This window comes from Gracilinanus agilis, chromosome 4, assembly GCF_016433145.1.
Source record: "Gracilinanus agilis isolate LMUSP501 chromosome 4, AgileGrace, whole genome shotgun sequence".
Classification (NCBI taxonomy): Eukaryota; Metazoa; Chordata; class Mammalia; order Didelphimorphia; family Didelphidae; genus Gracilinanus; species Gracilinanus agilis.
In genome coordinates, this window is record NC_058133.1 from 29,602,548 (window position 1) to 29,618,838 (window position 16,291).

Genomic DNA, 16,291 nt, shown 5'->3' on the forward strand with positions numbered 1-16,291 from the left:
CTTCCTTCCTTCCTTCCTTCTCTCCTTCCTTCCTTCCTTCCTTCCTTCCTTCCTTCCTTCCTTCCTTCCTTCCTTCCTTCCTTCCTTCCTTCCCCCTTCCTTCCTTCCTTCTCCTTCCTTCCTTCTTTCCTTCCTCAGATATATGTAGGTGGTACAGTAAGTAGAGTATATGGGCTTATGGTCAGGAAGATGTGAGTACAAATACAACCTCAGACTCTTACTGAGTGTGACCCTGGCCAAGTCACTGACCTTCAGTTTGCCTCAGTCTCCTGGGATAGTAAGAGCGCCCTCTGTGCAGGGTTGTTGTGTGAGTCAGCTAGGATCCTATACATAGTGTCTTGCAGACCTTTTGGCACTCGAGAAATGCTGGCTGCCACCCTGATTCTAGGAAGCTCTTCCTGACTCATGTCCCCACCGCAGCCTATTGCTTTCTGGGGCCAAGCATGAGTCCAGTCCATGGGGCAGCCCCTTGGATCCAGGCTAGCAGCTACTGCGTGACCCGGGTATTTCCCGGCACCCTGCCCCATCTTCCTGTGGCCCAGCAGCCCTTCTGGGAGGCGGAAAAGCTTTCTCCTTCATCCTTCCTTCCTTGGAGGCCCAGTCCAGAAGGCCTTCCTCTGCCATCCCACCAGGGTCACTGTCTCCCCAACCCTTCCTGTCCCCCACTTCCCCTGGCTGCTGTCAATAGCGTTCCGCTGTGCAGGCCTCCCCAGAGCAGATATTAAATTGACTGTCTATGACGGGAAATAATGTTGCAGGCCCGAGAGGGAAGGGGGGGGAGGTGAGGACAAGGGGAGGAAGCAAAGCTGGCACCCTGCTCCGAGAAGGAGCCCCAGCAGGCCCTGCCCCAGACACCCTCGGCTCATGGACCACCTTCTTAAGGCTGGGCAGAGGATGTTGGGCCAGGAGGATGCTCAGCAGCCAGCGGCTCTCCCGGCAGCTCTGTGTTACTTCAGCCTCTCTTGCATGGAGAGACCCACTTCTACCCCATGGGCTTCTATGGAAGCAGCAAGAATACAAAAGTGCTATTCTTGGCTCTGGGGTTGCCTCCTGCAAGGAGCCTTCCTGCATTCCCCCAAGACGCAGTGTCATCCCCCATCTCTGCCCTGTGTGGAGCCCATCCTCCTCTTCTGTACTTTGCTGACCCTCCACACGTCAGCTCCTGCCCGCCTCCCTCCTGCCATTCGCACACTCTTTGGCCATCCTGCCCTGGCACGGGGCACCCCAAGGACAAGGCCTGGCACCTGGCAGGCACCCCAAAATACTTGTTAGGGGCAGCCAGAGGGCTCAGGGCTCTCCTCCCTCTTCTGCCTTCAAGCCAATACTTCGAGGCTAAGCCAGAAGTTCCAGCTTCCAAAAACAAACCAACAGCCCACTTTGTGATGGGTTAATGGATCGACACAGGCTTCAGGGCTCCCCTGCATGAGTGCCCACACATGCACACAGAGACACACACGTGCACACATACCCACAACATGCGCACACAGACACACGTGTGCACATACACACATACGCATACAGACACACATGCTCACACAGACATACACATGCACACAGAGACACACACGTGCACGCACACCCACACATTCACACACAGATATGCATGTGCACACAAGCACACACAGAAGCACACACATGCTGTGGGAACAGCCATCAGCCATAGGACCAGAGCCCAGGGGCCAAGGCACAAAGAAGCCCACTGAGGAGCGGCTCCTCCGGGGTCCCCCAGGTTTCCCTGTCCCCGGCTCCAGGGGGGCCACATTCCAGGGGACATCCGCAGGGTGGAAGGGGGAGCGCATCGTCCTAAATTACTCGCTATGCATTGGAGGTGCTGGGCTGTATGTCGCTGCCTGAGGGCCCCTGTGCAGCCTCCAGGTCTGGGGGGCCTTCCCAGGGGCCTTGGGGGGCTCTGGCCGGCCCCTGTGCTGGGGCTGCACAGGGGGCAGCAGGATGAGGCAGCCTCCGGATCCGGCCCCCCTCCTGGTCTCCTTCCCAGGCCTTGGTGTGCCCGAGAGGCTCTGGGCAGGCGGGGCAGGGCCGTGAGCCCGGCCTTCTCAGCCCCATTTCTGCCACAGCTTTGCTCCTGACCTGGGACAAGTCCCGGGGCAGGAACGGAGTCTCCTCCCTGCGAAGCTGGATTATGGCACACACTGTGTGCACACGAGGGCACAGCTTGGGGCAGGGCAGGCAGGCAGACCCGAGTTCAAATCTAGCCTCAGACACTTAGCCCCTGGGTGACCTGAAGCAAGTCACTTCACCGCTGTTTGCCTCAGTTTCCCCAACTGTAAAATGAAGACATTTCCCGCCTCGCGGATGAGCCCTGACACCCCTTCCAGCTCTGTGTCTGTGGCCCCTCAGTGCGCGCGGTGCCGTGGCCTGGCCCGGGGCGCTGGCGCATGCTCAGGGCTTGCTTCTCTGGAGCCGACCCATGTGGCCTCAGGGGATCCCCACAAGAGCTCTGGGAGGAGGCGCCAGGGTAAGGGACTTGCTCAAGGTCACCCCACTGCTAAGGATTTGAGATCAGATTTGAACTCGGGTCTTGCTTAGTCTGGGGGCTCTCGGGCCCACCCAGGCCTGACTAGACTGTTCGTTCCTTTCAGGGTGTCCTGTGGGAGGGCAGTCGGGGCTGCGGTTCCGCTTTTTCCAGTCCGTCTATTAATGATGGCAGCCAGAGTGGCATTTCCTTAGCACCTTCCCAGAGGCAGAGAACTTTCTGGGGAGGAGGAGGCCATGTGAGCCCCCACCAGTATTATCATGCCTAGTGTACAGGTGGGGAAACCGAGGCACGGAGCAGTAACTGGCCAGAGGGCCTGGGACTGGCTCCAGGAGCAGCTACTCCCCACCATGGTAGAGCCCCGGGCCGGGGCCAGGAGGATCCTGGCTCAAATCCTGCCTCAGACACTTCCTAGCTGGGAGACCTTGGGCCAGTCCCTTACCCTGGTCTAGCCCTCCTTGGTTCCTACAGCTCTCACCAAGACAAAGGAAGGATTTAAAAAAGATTTTAAAAAGAAACAACCAAAAAGCTAATTGAATCTAATTCCATGCATGTAGTCCAAGGACTGCGGGCGGAGGAGGGCACGTTTCAGCATTCAGGAAGCTCCAGGCACCGGCCCGCAGGGAGCCCCCAGGCTCAGGGGGAGGCCTCTCAGCCGTCCCCACAGGGAAGGCTGGGCTGGGAAGGCTTCTTGCAGGAGGCAGGATTTTAGGAAAGGCCTGGAGGAAGCCGGGCACGGAGGAGCCCGAGAAGGTGCCCAGCCGCCAGCCGAGATCCCTCCCGCAGGACGGCCTGTCGGGGCCTTGAACCCGGCCCGCCTTTTCCTCTGGATCTCCTGCAGGCTAAGCGTCCCCCCATCCCCGGATTCTCCCTGCCGCGGGCCCTCTTCTGGGCGGCCTCCCAGGCGGCCATTCCGGGCAGCCCAGGCGAGGCTGGCTTTCTTGGCCGGGCCGGGCGGCGTGGGGGGCCTCCCACTCCCAGGACAGCAGGTAGGAAGGAAGGACGGTGCCCGGCTGGACAGAACAGCGAAGCGCCTGGGCTCAAAGCGCCGGAACAGACGGGACGTCAGGGCAGGGCCTCCAGGAGGGCCTCCGGCCGCTCGTCACCACTCAGGAAGGTTTCTGGCCCTGCCCGGCGCTTTGGGGTGTCCCGAGGGCTGCCCAAGCAGGGAATCGGCAGGGAGGCCCAGCCATGCTCTCCAGAGGGCCGGGCTCCCCCCTGGGGGGTGTGCGCAGAGCCCTTCTCTCCAGGCCGGCCCCGGGTCCCCAGGCCTCCTCATCTTTCCACCAGAGCGTGTGCCTTCGGGCGCCCGGGGCCCGACGCCCGGCTGGTCACCCCCATCCCACTGGGGCCTTGGGCCGCCCCCCCGGGCTTCACTTTCCCCTCTGTACAACGGGCGCTGGAGGTCTCTTCTGGCGCTGGAACTTGGGGTTCTCCTGCCGCCCCCTCTGCCTCTCCCTTTCTTTCGTCGCCCCTTTAGGTCACGTTCAAAGCCACAGGACTCGCCCTTGGTGGGTCTCATCAGCACCACCGGGAGACCGTGGGGCTCCCCTTTGTTCACAAGAGGGGTTCCTCCGGCAAAGCCGGCATCTCCCCTTCTTTGGCCCTTCGGCCGGCTGGGGCCGTGCTGTGGTGTGGATGAGAGACGGCCCCTGCGGGGAAGGGACGGCTCAGGCCCATCCTGCCCCCCCGACAGCCCCGAGGGAAAACCAAACAAGCTCCTCTGGGGGGCCTTGAACGTTCCCCGCCTTCTCCGAGACTCAGTTTCCCCGTGTGTAAAGTGAGTGCAGCGACGCTGGGCCTCCCTCGCAGCTCCGCAGGCCGGTTCTCCGGTCATCGGGCGGAGCCACGCGGGTGTCCGCACGAGCTGGCTGTCCCCCTGCCGGCCGGCCTCTAACAGCCGCTCTTGTCCTTTGTCTCTTGCAGCAACAGCGGAAGCTCGACCTCCTGACCATCACCAACCCCGGTGAGTGAGCACGTGCGCCTCCGGCTTCTGCCCGGCGTCCAGAGCGCGGCCAGGCCAGTCGGGGGAGGAGGACACGCCGGCGGCCTTCTCTGGTCTCGGGCCTGTCCTCGACCCCTCGAGGGAAGACGTTTGGGGACCCCCCACCCTCCCGTTCCAGCTAGACTCGAGGCACCGGGGTCTTCCTCGCTGGGACTCACACTGTAGGACCTGCAGCCTTTGCCCTCTTCTCTGGAGGGGCCGGGGGGGGGTGGACTTTGGGGATCAGGGTTCGAGGCAGGGAGGGGCCAATGAGCCTGGTCTGAGCTGTCAGGGTGCCTGAGGCTGTGAGAGGCCTGGCAGGGACAGGGAGGGAGCGAGCCCAGAGTGAGCCCGGAGTGAGCCCGGAGTGAGCCCGGAGTGAGCCCGGAGCGAGCCTGGAGCGAGCCCAGAGTGATGGGGGTGTAGGAGAGGCTCCTGAGGGGAGCTTGGGGGGACGTGGGCTCCGGGAAGGCGCCGTGCCCCAGGGCTGGCTCCTCCAGGAAGGAGGCTGCTCTTCAGGGCTATGGGAGGCTGGCCGTGCCGGGCCTCTTAGACCCCAGGGGAGGCCTCTGAGAGGGAGGCTGGGGACTGAGCAAGTCTGATGGCAGAACCCAGTGTCCGGGGCAGTGAAGGCTGGCGGGAGGCCTTGAGGCTTTGGGGAAGCCGCAGCCCAGGGTGGCCCTGGCTGGCCTGTTCAGGGCTCCGGCCGCTGTTTATCTGGGCCGAGGGCCGAGGAGGGCCGAGCGCGGTGCCGGCCTTGCGAGGAAGCTCACAGGAAGGATCCTGAGGCTCGTGGGAGCCGCCTAAGCCCAGGGGAGCCACCAGGAACATTTCGGGGGCTGCAGGGAGGACAGAAGAGGAGAGCCCCGAGCCAGGTCAGGACCAGGGAGGGCTGTCAGGGGGCAGCGGCCTCAGGCCTGCCCCTTGGCTGCCAGGAAAACCTTTGGTCAGCATCCGAAGCCGAGCCTGGCAGTGGGGGGCCTCGCCCTTGGCCGTGGCAGCCACGTGGGTTGGGCCAGGCGCCGTTTGTCCATTCACACCCTCCTCTCAGCCACTCGGGCCAGCCTCAAGCCACGCAGTAAGGTTTTCTCCCAATTCCCATAATTGAATAAAATGTTCTCACAGGACAGAAATGGGACAGACCCCGAATGGGACAGAAGGGAACTGAACTGGCTCCAGAGTCGAGTCCTAAGCTGGAGTCGGGGTGATTCACTCAAACCATACACGACTGCGCCGCTCAGGGGAAAGGGACGATCCAGGCCCCTCCCTGGGCACAGGAACCCTCTAGCTGAGGGAGCGTTTAGACCTGCAAGGATTTTCTTTACTGCCACCGGACTGCTGAGCCCAGAGTGCGCCAGAGGTCTGGGGAAATGGCACTGATCTGGGGCCTTGTTATAGTCCATTTGGGCGCCCAGAGAGCCCTGGGCTGTCCGGGGACCTTTCTCTCCTAGCAGGGGGGCTCCCCTCCCTTCTGCAGTGTTTCATTCCATTTAGCCCCCTTCTGGCCTGGCCAGAGATCACTCCTTCTAGTTGCCTCTAGGGCAGGATCATAGATTCATTTACCTGAAGCAGGAGGGGACTGGAGAAGCCCTCAAGGCCCATTTTACGCCTGGGGAAGTTGAGGCCAAAGCAATTGCCCAACTCCACCTGGTTTTTGAGGTCCTCCATACTTTCATCTCAAAGCAAATGGGCAGCATGTTATCTTAGAAAGGGCTCACTGTGAAACGATGGGACTGGCCTTCCTCACCTCTTAGCTTCCTCCTCCTTAGAATGAGGGACCCCAACTCAATCCAGCCACACACACTGGTGAAGCTGTCCCTGGCCCGGGGCCAGGGCCTCTGCTCAGAGGCTGGCAGTCCCTGGCCAGCTTTCAGCGAAGGCCTCGGACGTGTGTAACGCCATAGAAGCAGAGCCAGAGTGTCTCTACGCCAAACACGCCCTGATGGGCTTCCCCAGAGACGCGGGGGCCATGCCTGCTGTTCCCAGGGCACCCCCAGCTCCTGGGCTGCTGCACACGGCAGGCCCTGACGGTGCAGGGAGCCGAGCCCTACCCTGGTGCGCTGGACCAGGACTTTTCCAAGGGTAAGAAGCAGACAGGCAGCCCCACAGAACAGGACACGCCGGCTCTGGGTCCCTGGAGGAGGTGGGTGGGGCTTGGAGGAATGGAACCATTAAATGGGCAGGATCAGAGAACTGGAAGGGATCTGAGAAACCATCTAGCCCAACTTTCCCATGCTACAGAGGGATAAACTAAGGCCCAGGGAGGGAAAGAGATTTGTCCAAAGTTATTCGATAAGGGAGGAACAGTCAAACTTGAACCGAGGTCTATGGAACCAATCCAAGACCAGCCTGCTTTTGATTAGTAGAATCATCCAGTGAAAAGAACATGTTGTAGTCAGAGGGCATGCGTTCGAATCTCACATCAGCCCTTTCCTGCCTGCATGATGAGTTCATGTCATTTAACTTGTGTTTCTTTGGCTGAAAAATTTCAGAGGTTGGACTTAGTGGGTGTGCATGAAATGACTCCCTCAAGGGAGCTCCCCACAGGGCCGTGCTGAACCCCAAGCCTCCTGCTCCCTGCGAGACCTCTGGGCTTCCTGCTAGCCCTGACCCCCGGGAGCTGCAGCCACCTCTGAGTTTGGGTGAGCCCAAGGAAGGCCCTGGAAAGGCCGTGGCCAGAACAAAGGGAGCGTCCCTGGCCTCCCTGCAAGGGCCGATTACCATTCTGGGTCAGGCCACGTGGCCGGCCTTCGGCTCATCCCTTTAATTGGATCCCGGCATGTGCAGGTCCATTGAAAGCTGACATTTCTAAGTAAGTGACCTTTTCAGGACAGCCGGCCCTCCCCTAATGATGCTCCGCCAGCGGCATTGTTTGGGCACAAAGCGGCCAGCCTGGCGCGGCCCCAGGACTCTTCACAAGCCCCATCTCTGCTAGCAGAAGGAGAAAATTGGGTCCCACATTCATCAGCGGCCCATTGTGCAGGGATCGATTTAAATGCCCTTTCATGGCGGCACGAGGGCTGAGACGGCATTATCGAGCTCCAGATAAACTTTTGTTCCCTTCTTTGGGCAGCCGATGATAAAAAGGTCAAACGCGTCCAGAAGGCTGAGCAGATCTGCGATAGCAGGAAGGAGAGCGTCCACCTTCACGTGACCTTTGGAGGCGCCTGAAGGCGGCCACACACAACCAGTTCTTAGGGCCAAGCGAAGAGTAGAGGATGCCCTGCGGCCTTCCCCCATCCCAGGTCCCTTGGGAAAGCCTCGGTGCTGGCAGAGACCTCACCACGGGGAGCTCACCACCTTCCGAGACAGCTCGGCTGCTTAGGAAGTCTTCCCTCCACTCGTGTCTAAGTCTGGGTCCTCGCTGCTCCCCTCAATGCTCCCCTTGCTGCGCCCCTCAATGCGTCCCTCAATGCACCCCTCACTGCGCCCCTCGCTGCTCCTGCTTCTGTCCTCTGGGGCCAAGCAGATGGAGGCTGATGAATCTCTCTTGACGTGACAGTCCTTAACAGAAGCGAAGATTCCTCTCCTCGAGGTGGCGGCCTTCACGGGGCTCCCCGCGGGGCCACGTAGGAGCTGGCGCCCCTTCCTCTCCTGGGCGGCACTTTCCCTCCGACTCGCGCCCCCTGTCCCCTTTTGGGTGGGCACAAGGAAGCGGCCAAGGGGGACGCCTCGATGGAGGGCTCGTCTCACCGGGCCGGCAGGGCTCTGGCACCTCCATCCGCTCTTCCTCACGGCCCGTTAGAGCTGGCAAAGGGCTCTGCACGCAATATTTAATTCTGTCCTTCTTTCCTCATTTACTGCATCCGCCTCTAAGGCCTCCATTTCTTCCTGTGCGAAAACAAGGAGGAAGAACTAGATGAGCTCCGAGGTGTCCCCTGACGCCCGCCACAGCCCTGGCAGACGGGTGCTAGAGCGGCGTCCTCTCCATTCATGGCTGGGAGCCCGGGCCTGGGAGCTAGTGAGTACCGAAGGCTGGATGAAAACGCGGGTCTTTCTCACGCCATCCCGTTTGCCCATCCATCACTGGCGAATTCAAGCCCCCTGGCACAGACAGACGGCAGGTGCCCCAAGGACTGGCAGTTGTGATGGCTGGAGCCCCGTCACCATCTCCCCTAGAGAACACGAGGCAGGCCGCCGTCCTGAGGAAGCGCTCGTGTGGACCTAATTTTCAGAAAAAGAAAAGGTCTGGACGGAGCGATGTGTATGGCAGTGAACTTGATGTCAATTCCTAGGGTAGAAGAACATCCAAGAGATGGTTAGCAAATAGCTAACAAAGGCAGGGGGATCCCCCCGAAACAGTCTGGCTTCAATTAATCAAGTCACATCATCATTTAAAAATATAAACAAAAGGGGGCAGCTGGGTAGCTCAGTGGATGGAGAGTCAGGCCTAGAGACAGAGGTCCTGGGTTCAAATCTGACCTCAGACACTTCCCAGCGGTGTGACCCTGGGCAAGTCACTTGACCCCCATTGCCCACCCTTACCACTCTTCCGCCTTGGAGCCAATACACGGTATTGACTCCAAGACAGAAGGTGAGGGTTTTAAAAAATAATCAAACAAACAAATAAAAACAAACAAACAAATAAATAAATGAATGAATGAATAAATGAAATAAATAAATACAAATTTAAAAAATATAAACAAAAACCTCAGGATAATTTCAATAGATGCATAAAATGCCTTTGATACAATACAGCGCGCTCATATGTTAAAAACTCTAACAAGGATAAACAAGAACAGACTCTTTCTAAATATGATCCAAAGCACTTAGGCACTGATCTTGGTGGCAGCTGAGAAGAACGAGAAGCTTTTCTAGTATGTTTTTTTTCTGTCGATTAGTTGTGTCTGACTCTTTGTGCCCCTGTGAGGAATCTGAGACAAACAGGATTAAATGACTGGTCCAAGGGCACTCAGCTAATAAGTGTCCGAGGCCAGATTTGAACTTGAGAAAATGAATCTTTGTGACTCGAGGCCCCGCAGTCTCTCCACGTGCCACCTCGCTGCCCCTTTTCTAGTGGAAAGAGGGGCATAGCAATGATTTCCCCCCTTCGTACATCCTCCCCACTTGTATTTGTCAGACAGCAGGATCTCATTTTATGCAAACTCGCCACATACGGATTCGAATATACGATTGGCAGCTGAGAAAAATATTTTTAAATACAAGCAGAAATTAGATGAAGTAAACATTTTTAATTGTGTGCTAAATCTATACCATTTCTCACAGCAGTTTGCCCAGTCCTGCTCATGCTCCCTCTCTGGGAAGTATTGTGGGAGATATTACATTGTTTTGTGCCAAACGTTAGCCCCAGCATCAATCTTTGTCCGAGTTCTTGCGTTTTGTGTCCACATCAGAGCAGGGCTTCTCTTTGTTTCATTAATGCCATTGAGTGATGCTGGTAGCTCTGAAAAGCTAAGAAAAACTGTAAGGTACTAGGCATGTTTGTGTAAGAAATACTAAAGAATAGGGGTCGGTATCGTGCACTGTTCCCAACTTACACAAAGGGTCTTGGAACATATTGGTTGTGTAGAACACGGACTTACTGTAGTTATAGAAATACTAGATATAGCAATAACATAAGAACAAAATTAAAGGTGAAAATATCAACATAAGGGACACAAATTATTCTTATTTGCAGATGATAGTATGTCGTACTTAGAAAACCCCAGTGAATTAGTAAAGAAACAAATTTAGATAATCAATAGCTTCAGTAATATAGCTGGATAGAAAAAAAAATTTACAGGACTTTTTAGTTTTGCTAGACAGCACTAGCAAAAGCCAGAAAGAAATGATAAGATGTGAAATTCTGTTTAAAAGAACTACAAAATGCATAACCTATATGGGAGTTAACTTACCAACAGACACACACACACACACACACACACACGCGCGCACACACACACACACACGCATGTGCACGCACGCAATTTTGATAAACACACCCATAAAAAATTCTTTTTTAGGAATGAAGGTTTAAGTGTAAAGACACTCATTATTTATGGTTGGGGGATGCCATTAAAATAAAAGATGATAATACTACTCAAATCAATTTAAAGATTTAGTACTATACAAATCAAAACACAAAAGATACATATTTTATAGACCTAGACAAGACAATAACAGAATTTATTTGGAGGAACAGAAGGTGTAAAATCTCAAAGAAAATAATATGGGAAAATTGGACAGGGAGGCATAAGCTATCAAACAACTGTTATTCACTCGTTTTCAGTCATTTCTGACTCTTCGTGACCCTATTTGAGGTTTTCTTGACAAAGATACTGGAAATGTTCGCCATTTCCTTCTCTAGCTCATTTTACATATGAGGAAACTGAGTCAAATAAGGTCAAATGACTTCCCCAGGACACTTAGCTAATAAGTGCCTGAAGTTGAATTTGAACTCAAATCTTCCTGCCTCCAGGCCTAGCATTCCATCTACTATGCCACCTAGCTACCCTATCAAATGATGTTATGAAACAACTGTTACCAAAACTATCTGATCTTGGTTAAAAGCAGAAAAGCAAAACAGTAGACCAGAAGAGATCAGCAAGAAACAAGAGAAATCAAATGTTTAAGGGAAAGACTCTTTTTGACAAGAACCACCAGGATAACCAGAAATTAGCCTGGTAGAAATTAGATTCAGACCAATATTTTATATCATATACAATATTGAGATCAAAATGAATATTTTTTTAACCAGACTTAATTTCATTTCTGTGGAATTCCCAGTAAAAAAAAACTTCCTCCATCAATTCAAAAGCTCTGCAACCAGGTCTTCCAGAGTGTCTGGAAAGACTAGGAGACTTTCTTGGGGTCCCCCAGTTAGTATCTGTCTGTAAACTACTTCTCACCCCATACCTAGTTCTCTAGCTAAAGTGGCATGTGCAATACTCCCTGCACATGGCAGCTCATCTCCACCCCCTGCACCTTTGCCCGCACCATTCTTTAGCTCGGAGTGCTTTCCACCCTTGCCTCTCCCTCTTGGAACCCTGACCTCAAGCCTTAATGGAAGCTGCCTCCTTCAAAGGGCCATTCCTGATTTCTCCATATGTTGGCATCACCTCAGACTCACCGGGCATTTATTTTGCATCTATCCCATGGACATTCCTCTGATCATGTTGCAATCCCTGGGCAGGATGTAAGCCCTCGAGGACAAGGGCTGCCTCACTCGTGTCTTTATAGCCCCTGCATATAGTGAGTGATTAATAAAGGAAATGATTGAATGATCCTTAAAGTTAGAAGCATCCGAGAGTGCATGGGCTGCCTCAGGAGACGGTGGGTTGGATTCCCCCTCCGATGACCACTTATGGGGTATTTTAGAAAAGGGATCCTTCCTCGGGGGCCACTGAGTTCCTTCTAACTGATATTCTGAGGCTCGAACATGGGTTGCTCTGATCCAGGAAGCTCTGGTTTGCTCCAGAGGTCTAGTCCTTTCTGCCTGGGCCGTTTGGATGGAACTAGGATGTTTCTAGACTCCCTAGGCTCCACCGCTTATTCTTTCCCCCTGGACACTTTCCCAGAACAGGACCCCAATTTCCCTCCCAAGTCTTGCATCCTTGAATTGAACCAAGTTTGTGGCTATCCTATCCCCTTTTAGAAGGACAAGAATCCACAGGAGGGTGTTAGCACACCCCGGGGAGCTGGGCGTCAGGACAAGCAGCTGGCAGAAGAAAAGCAGTCAATGGTAATTTGGTTACTTTTTGCTATCTTTTTTATTTGGGTTTTATTTTCTGGAAATGCTAGCTCGGGAACAATGGCTGGTGGCTGAGTGGGGTCACTAACCTAGAAAAAAAGGCTTCACTCTTACAAATAGTGTTACATTTCCTACATTTTTTATGGCCTTACAGAATATCAGAGCCAGGAGGAGCCTTAGAAACCAGAGAGTTCACTGCTAGGCACATACTTCCAAGTGGCCATTGGTTTTTTGTTTGTTTGTTTGTTTGTTTTAAAAGCCCTCATATGCACCAAAATATTTGTAGTATCATTTTGGGGTGGCAGAACTGGAAACAAGGCAGTTGCCCATCAGTTATAGAACAGCTAAGCCAATTTTGGCACATGAATTTAATGGCATATTCCTGTGCTGTAAGAAACAGTGAATATGAAGAATACAGAGAATCATGGAAAGCCTGGAAGGCATGGAAGACATGAAGTAAGCAGAACCAAGGAAACAATCTGTGCAATGCCTGCAGCAGTGTAAATGGAAGGAACAATCAAAAATGAATGTTGCAAAGTTACAAAGAACCCCCAAAGAAGAGTTGGGAGAAGACCTCTTCATCCCATTCCTTGGCAGAGAAGGGAAGCCCACAAGCATGGGATTCTGCCTCTATCATCAGTTTTTTTAATAGACTGATTAGTTTTGTGGAACTTCCTTTCTTCTGTAACCCTGCTCAGAGGGCCGGTTGTGCAGGACTTTCCCCACTGGTGGAGAGCACCGTCCCACGTCTGGGTGAGGGCAGGCCAGAGTTAGCGAGAGCGGAAGGGAGACATCCTGGGCCCTTCTGGCTTTGAGCTCCAGGAGAGACGGGCAGTGCCAGCCTTTCTTCAGGTCCCTGAAGGGAGGAAGCCAGTGTGAGAGCGGCTGGCAGTTTCCATCGTGCCCTTCTCCCCACCTAACTCCGTGAGGGTCTTTAGGACACCGTTGGGTGACCGTGGGGACTCTTGGCTGGGCGGAGGCAGTTACTCCCAGGAGGGCAGCTCCTTCCAGCTGTTTTGTCTGGTGTAGAGCCTCCTGTGGATGCTTTCTCTGATTTCTGTTTTTCTATCAACTTGGATAAATGGATTTCTTTGCTATTTGTCATGTGTGCTATTGTGGAATTGGCATCCGGCTCTAACTTGCCTTGATCACTGTCTTCTGGTCATTCAGCTTATCCACATCTTTTCTGGAAGGCTGTTGCTCAGAAGTGAGCTCAGGCCTCCAGATGGGGTCTGCCTGGGGAGGGGCCGCGTAGCCCTGGACGGTCATCCTCTCCTCCCGTGGCCTTGTCTCACACTGACCTTAGGACGCAGGAGGGCAGAGTTGGAACTCGCCAGATCTCCCCTTTGGTTTTTACTCGCATCCCCCCAGGACATCCTTCCTCGGTCCTGAGGATGGGCCTGCGTTCTTTTGGACCCCATTCCCAGGACCCTGCCGGTGCCCAGCACACAGTAGGTGCTTACGTGGGTGAGTGCAGCAGGAGCCACTTCTGTTAAGTACTTGTCAATGATGTCTCCCCAGGGTGGCGCAGCGAAGAGAAAGGGCCTTGGCTCTGCCTGTGGAAGTCCCTTTTCACCCCCGGGACTCGGGACGAGCCTTCGCCGCTTCGTGGAGCATCCCTTTCCTGCCCTGTAAAACAAGGGGGCCGGGCCACGTCCGCGAGGTCTCCCCCACTCCTGAGCGGGCCCGGGGTCCTCTGTCCCCAACACGCCCCAGATTTATGGACTGGGGGTAGGACAATGGGGCCTGGGGGTGGGGGCTTGAGCTGGGGAATCGAAACCCTCGAGGTACAAGGAAGATGTAAATGTTGTTCCGTGGATTTTATGGCTCCCAGATGCCTCCTCTAATTGTGCAGCTAACCCTGAGTTTATTAAGTTATTTTCCCGAGTCAAGCTCATTTGTATACATCTCGGGACGTTCCTGGAATGTACAAAGTGAGGCCTCTGGATTAGGATTCCGGAATGATAAACAAACTCATTTAGATGCTGTCTTGGCAGGCCATCGCGGGCCCCTCGCACACACGCTGTCTGCTCATTGGCCGTGATCGAACAGTATGGAGGGAATTAATTGCCAGCGATTTTATTTTTCGGTGTTTAAGGGGGGGGGCGGGGGACAAAAGATACTTATAAAGTGGAGGGTGGCCCGGCATGGGAAGGGCAGGCCGTCAATCCAGCCCTCTTATCTCTGTGATCGTGGAGATGCCGCCTTCCCTGCCACCAGAGCGGCTTGTGACAAAACAAGGGTCTGACTTTTAAAGGCAAAGCCGGCTCTGTTGTTTAGTCTGTTCAGTGAGGCAATCCAGCTTCATGCCATGAGCATTTATTAAGTGCCTACTGTGTACAAGGCGCAGGATTAGGTCCTGAGGGTGCCCCAGATCCTCGTTTATACAATTGCCTGACCTCCTGTCAGAGAGAGGCAAAGGAAGGGCTCTCTGGGGTCTCAGGGCTGGACTTTTGGGGGGCGATAGGGGACAAGTCAAAGATGACTTCCTGAAAGAGGCGACCGTTGGGCCAGGAATTCTAGAGTAAAGCGAAGTGAGGGGGCGGGGAGAGGGGAACGGGCATTCTCCAGCCCTGCCTTGTCGAGGGCGGGAGGGCGACGTGGCGTCCCTGACAAAATGAGGCAGCTGCGAGAAGTTCACGTAGCTGCTAGAATGGAGGAAGCAACCAGAGCAGGCAGGCAGGGAGGGCCAAAGGGCCAGAAGTGACCGCTTGGGGAATCAGGGAAGGCCAGCTAGAGGAAGGGCGCCCTGAACAGGTGAAGGTTGGAAACGGCAGAGGTCGGGGGAACCGAGCAGCTGTCATGGGCTGAGGAGGCCGCCGCGTAGCAGGAAAGATGTGGCACCCAAACGGGCCGGAGCATTCACAGGGGCAAGGAGAAAAGTGGCAGTGAGACTCCCAAAGTCATCGGATCCTAATTGTGAAAGGCCTTGAATGTCAGCCTAGGAATTCCTACCTTTTTTATCCCTCTCTGAAATAGTGAACCACTGGAGCTTCTTGAGCAAAGAAGCGATATGCCTGGGGAAGGCTATTTGGGCAACTGATTGGAGGATGAAGTGGATGAATTGGAGAAGGGAAATGGTGGGGGCGAGGAGGCCGTCACAGTGGCCAAATGAGGAGCGGTGTTGAGGGCTGAGTTCCTGCTCTGGTTGGCGTGGAGAGAAGGGGACTGAGGCAATAGATGTGCTGGGAAGAGGGGCCTGGATTTGACCAGAGAAGAGATCCTAGACGAGACAGACTCACAGACTTCAATCTCTCTCCTCTGTCTCTCTGTCCCTGTCTGTCTGTCTCTTTTTCTCTCTCCACTCATTCAGTCAACAATTTGTCTCTGTCAATGTCCATCTCTGTGAGTGTCTCTTTTCCCTCCCATCTCCCTCCCTCTTAACCTGGCTAAGCAAACTCGGGCCTTTAAAAATCATCCTGGTCACCTCATTTGCCCACGCCTGATTTCCCTTGTGATCCTCTGTGGGTGACTGCGTGCATGGAAAAGGACCTTTCCTAGAAGACTCGGCTCGTCCTCCGCTCTGACCTTCGTGTATTCCAAAGTAACCGGAGATTTGGGGCTGAAAAAGACCCGGGAGCTCGCACAGTGCAACTCCCCCACCTCCAACACGCCTACCGTTTTACAGATGAGCAAACGGACGCAGAGGAAGAAGGGACTTATCCAGGGTCACACAGGGAGTGGCAGAGCCAGCGTTTACCGCAGGTCCTCTGAGAGGGGCACCAGAGCCCACCGGGGACAGGACGTCCTTTCCCACACGGAGCCACTTTGGCTCTAGAGACGTTGGAATGAGGACGTAGGTTCAGATTGTGCCCTGGACACTCCGGGCCGACTCTGTAAAAGGAAGAGATGGACGGGCTTTCCAGAGCACTGGGAATGCCATCAAAGGGGGCCCCTCCTCTGGCCGGGGGACACAGGCGGTACGGCCTGGGGGGCTGAAGACTTACGTGGGTGCGAGTTCCAGTTCTGCCGCCGTGTGTGCCGTGTGCCGTACACGCTGTCGAAGACCGGGACCCAGAGTGACGAGAGGCCTCAGAGACGATCACCTTACATTTGGGGAAACCGAGGCCCGGAGAGTTTTGTTTTTCAAGTACCTCGTGAAGCCCCCAGACAACAAGGGACA

The 16,291-nt window shown here is 54.8% G+C and overlaps 1 protein-coding gene across 1 annotated transcript in view; it reads left to right on the forward strand.

Annotated features, from left to right (window-relative positions):
• Nucleotides 1-16,291, forward strand: part of AGBL4 (AGBL carboxypeptidase 4) — a 918,272-nt gene that overhangs the window by 691,471 nt on the left and 210,510 nt on the right. Inside the window, exon 5 of the mRNA XM_044674812.1 lies at nt 4,421-4,460. Coding sequence (XP_044530747.1) covers nt 4,421-4,460 — 40 coding nt within the window. The remainder of the gene's footprint in view (nt 1-4,420; nt 4,461-16,291) is intronic.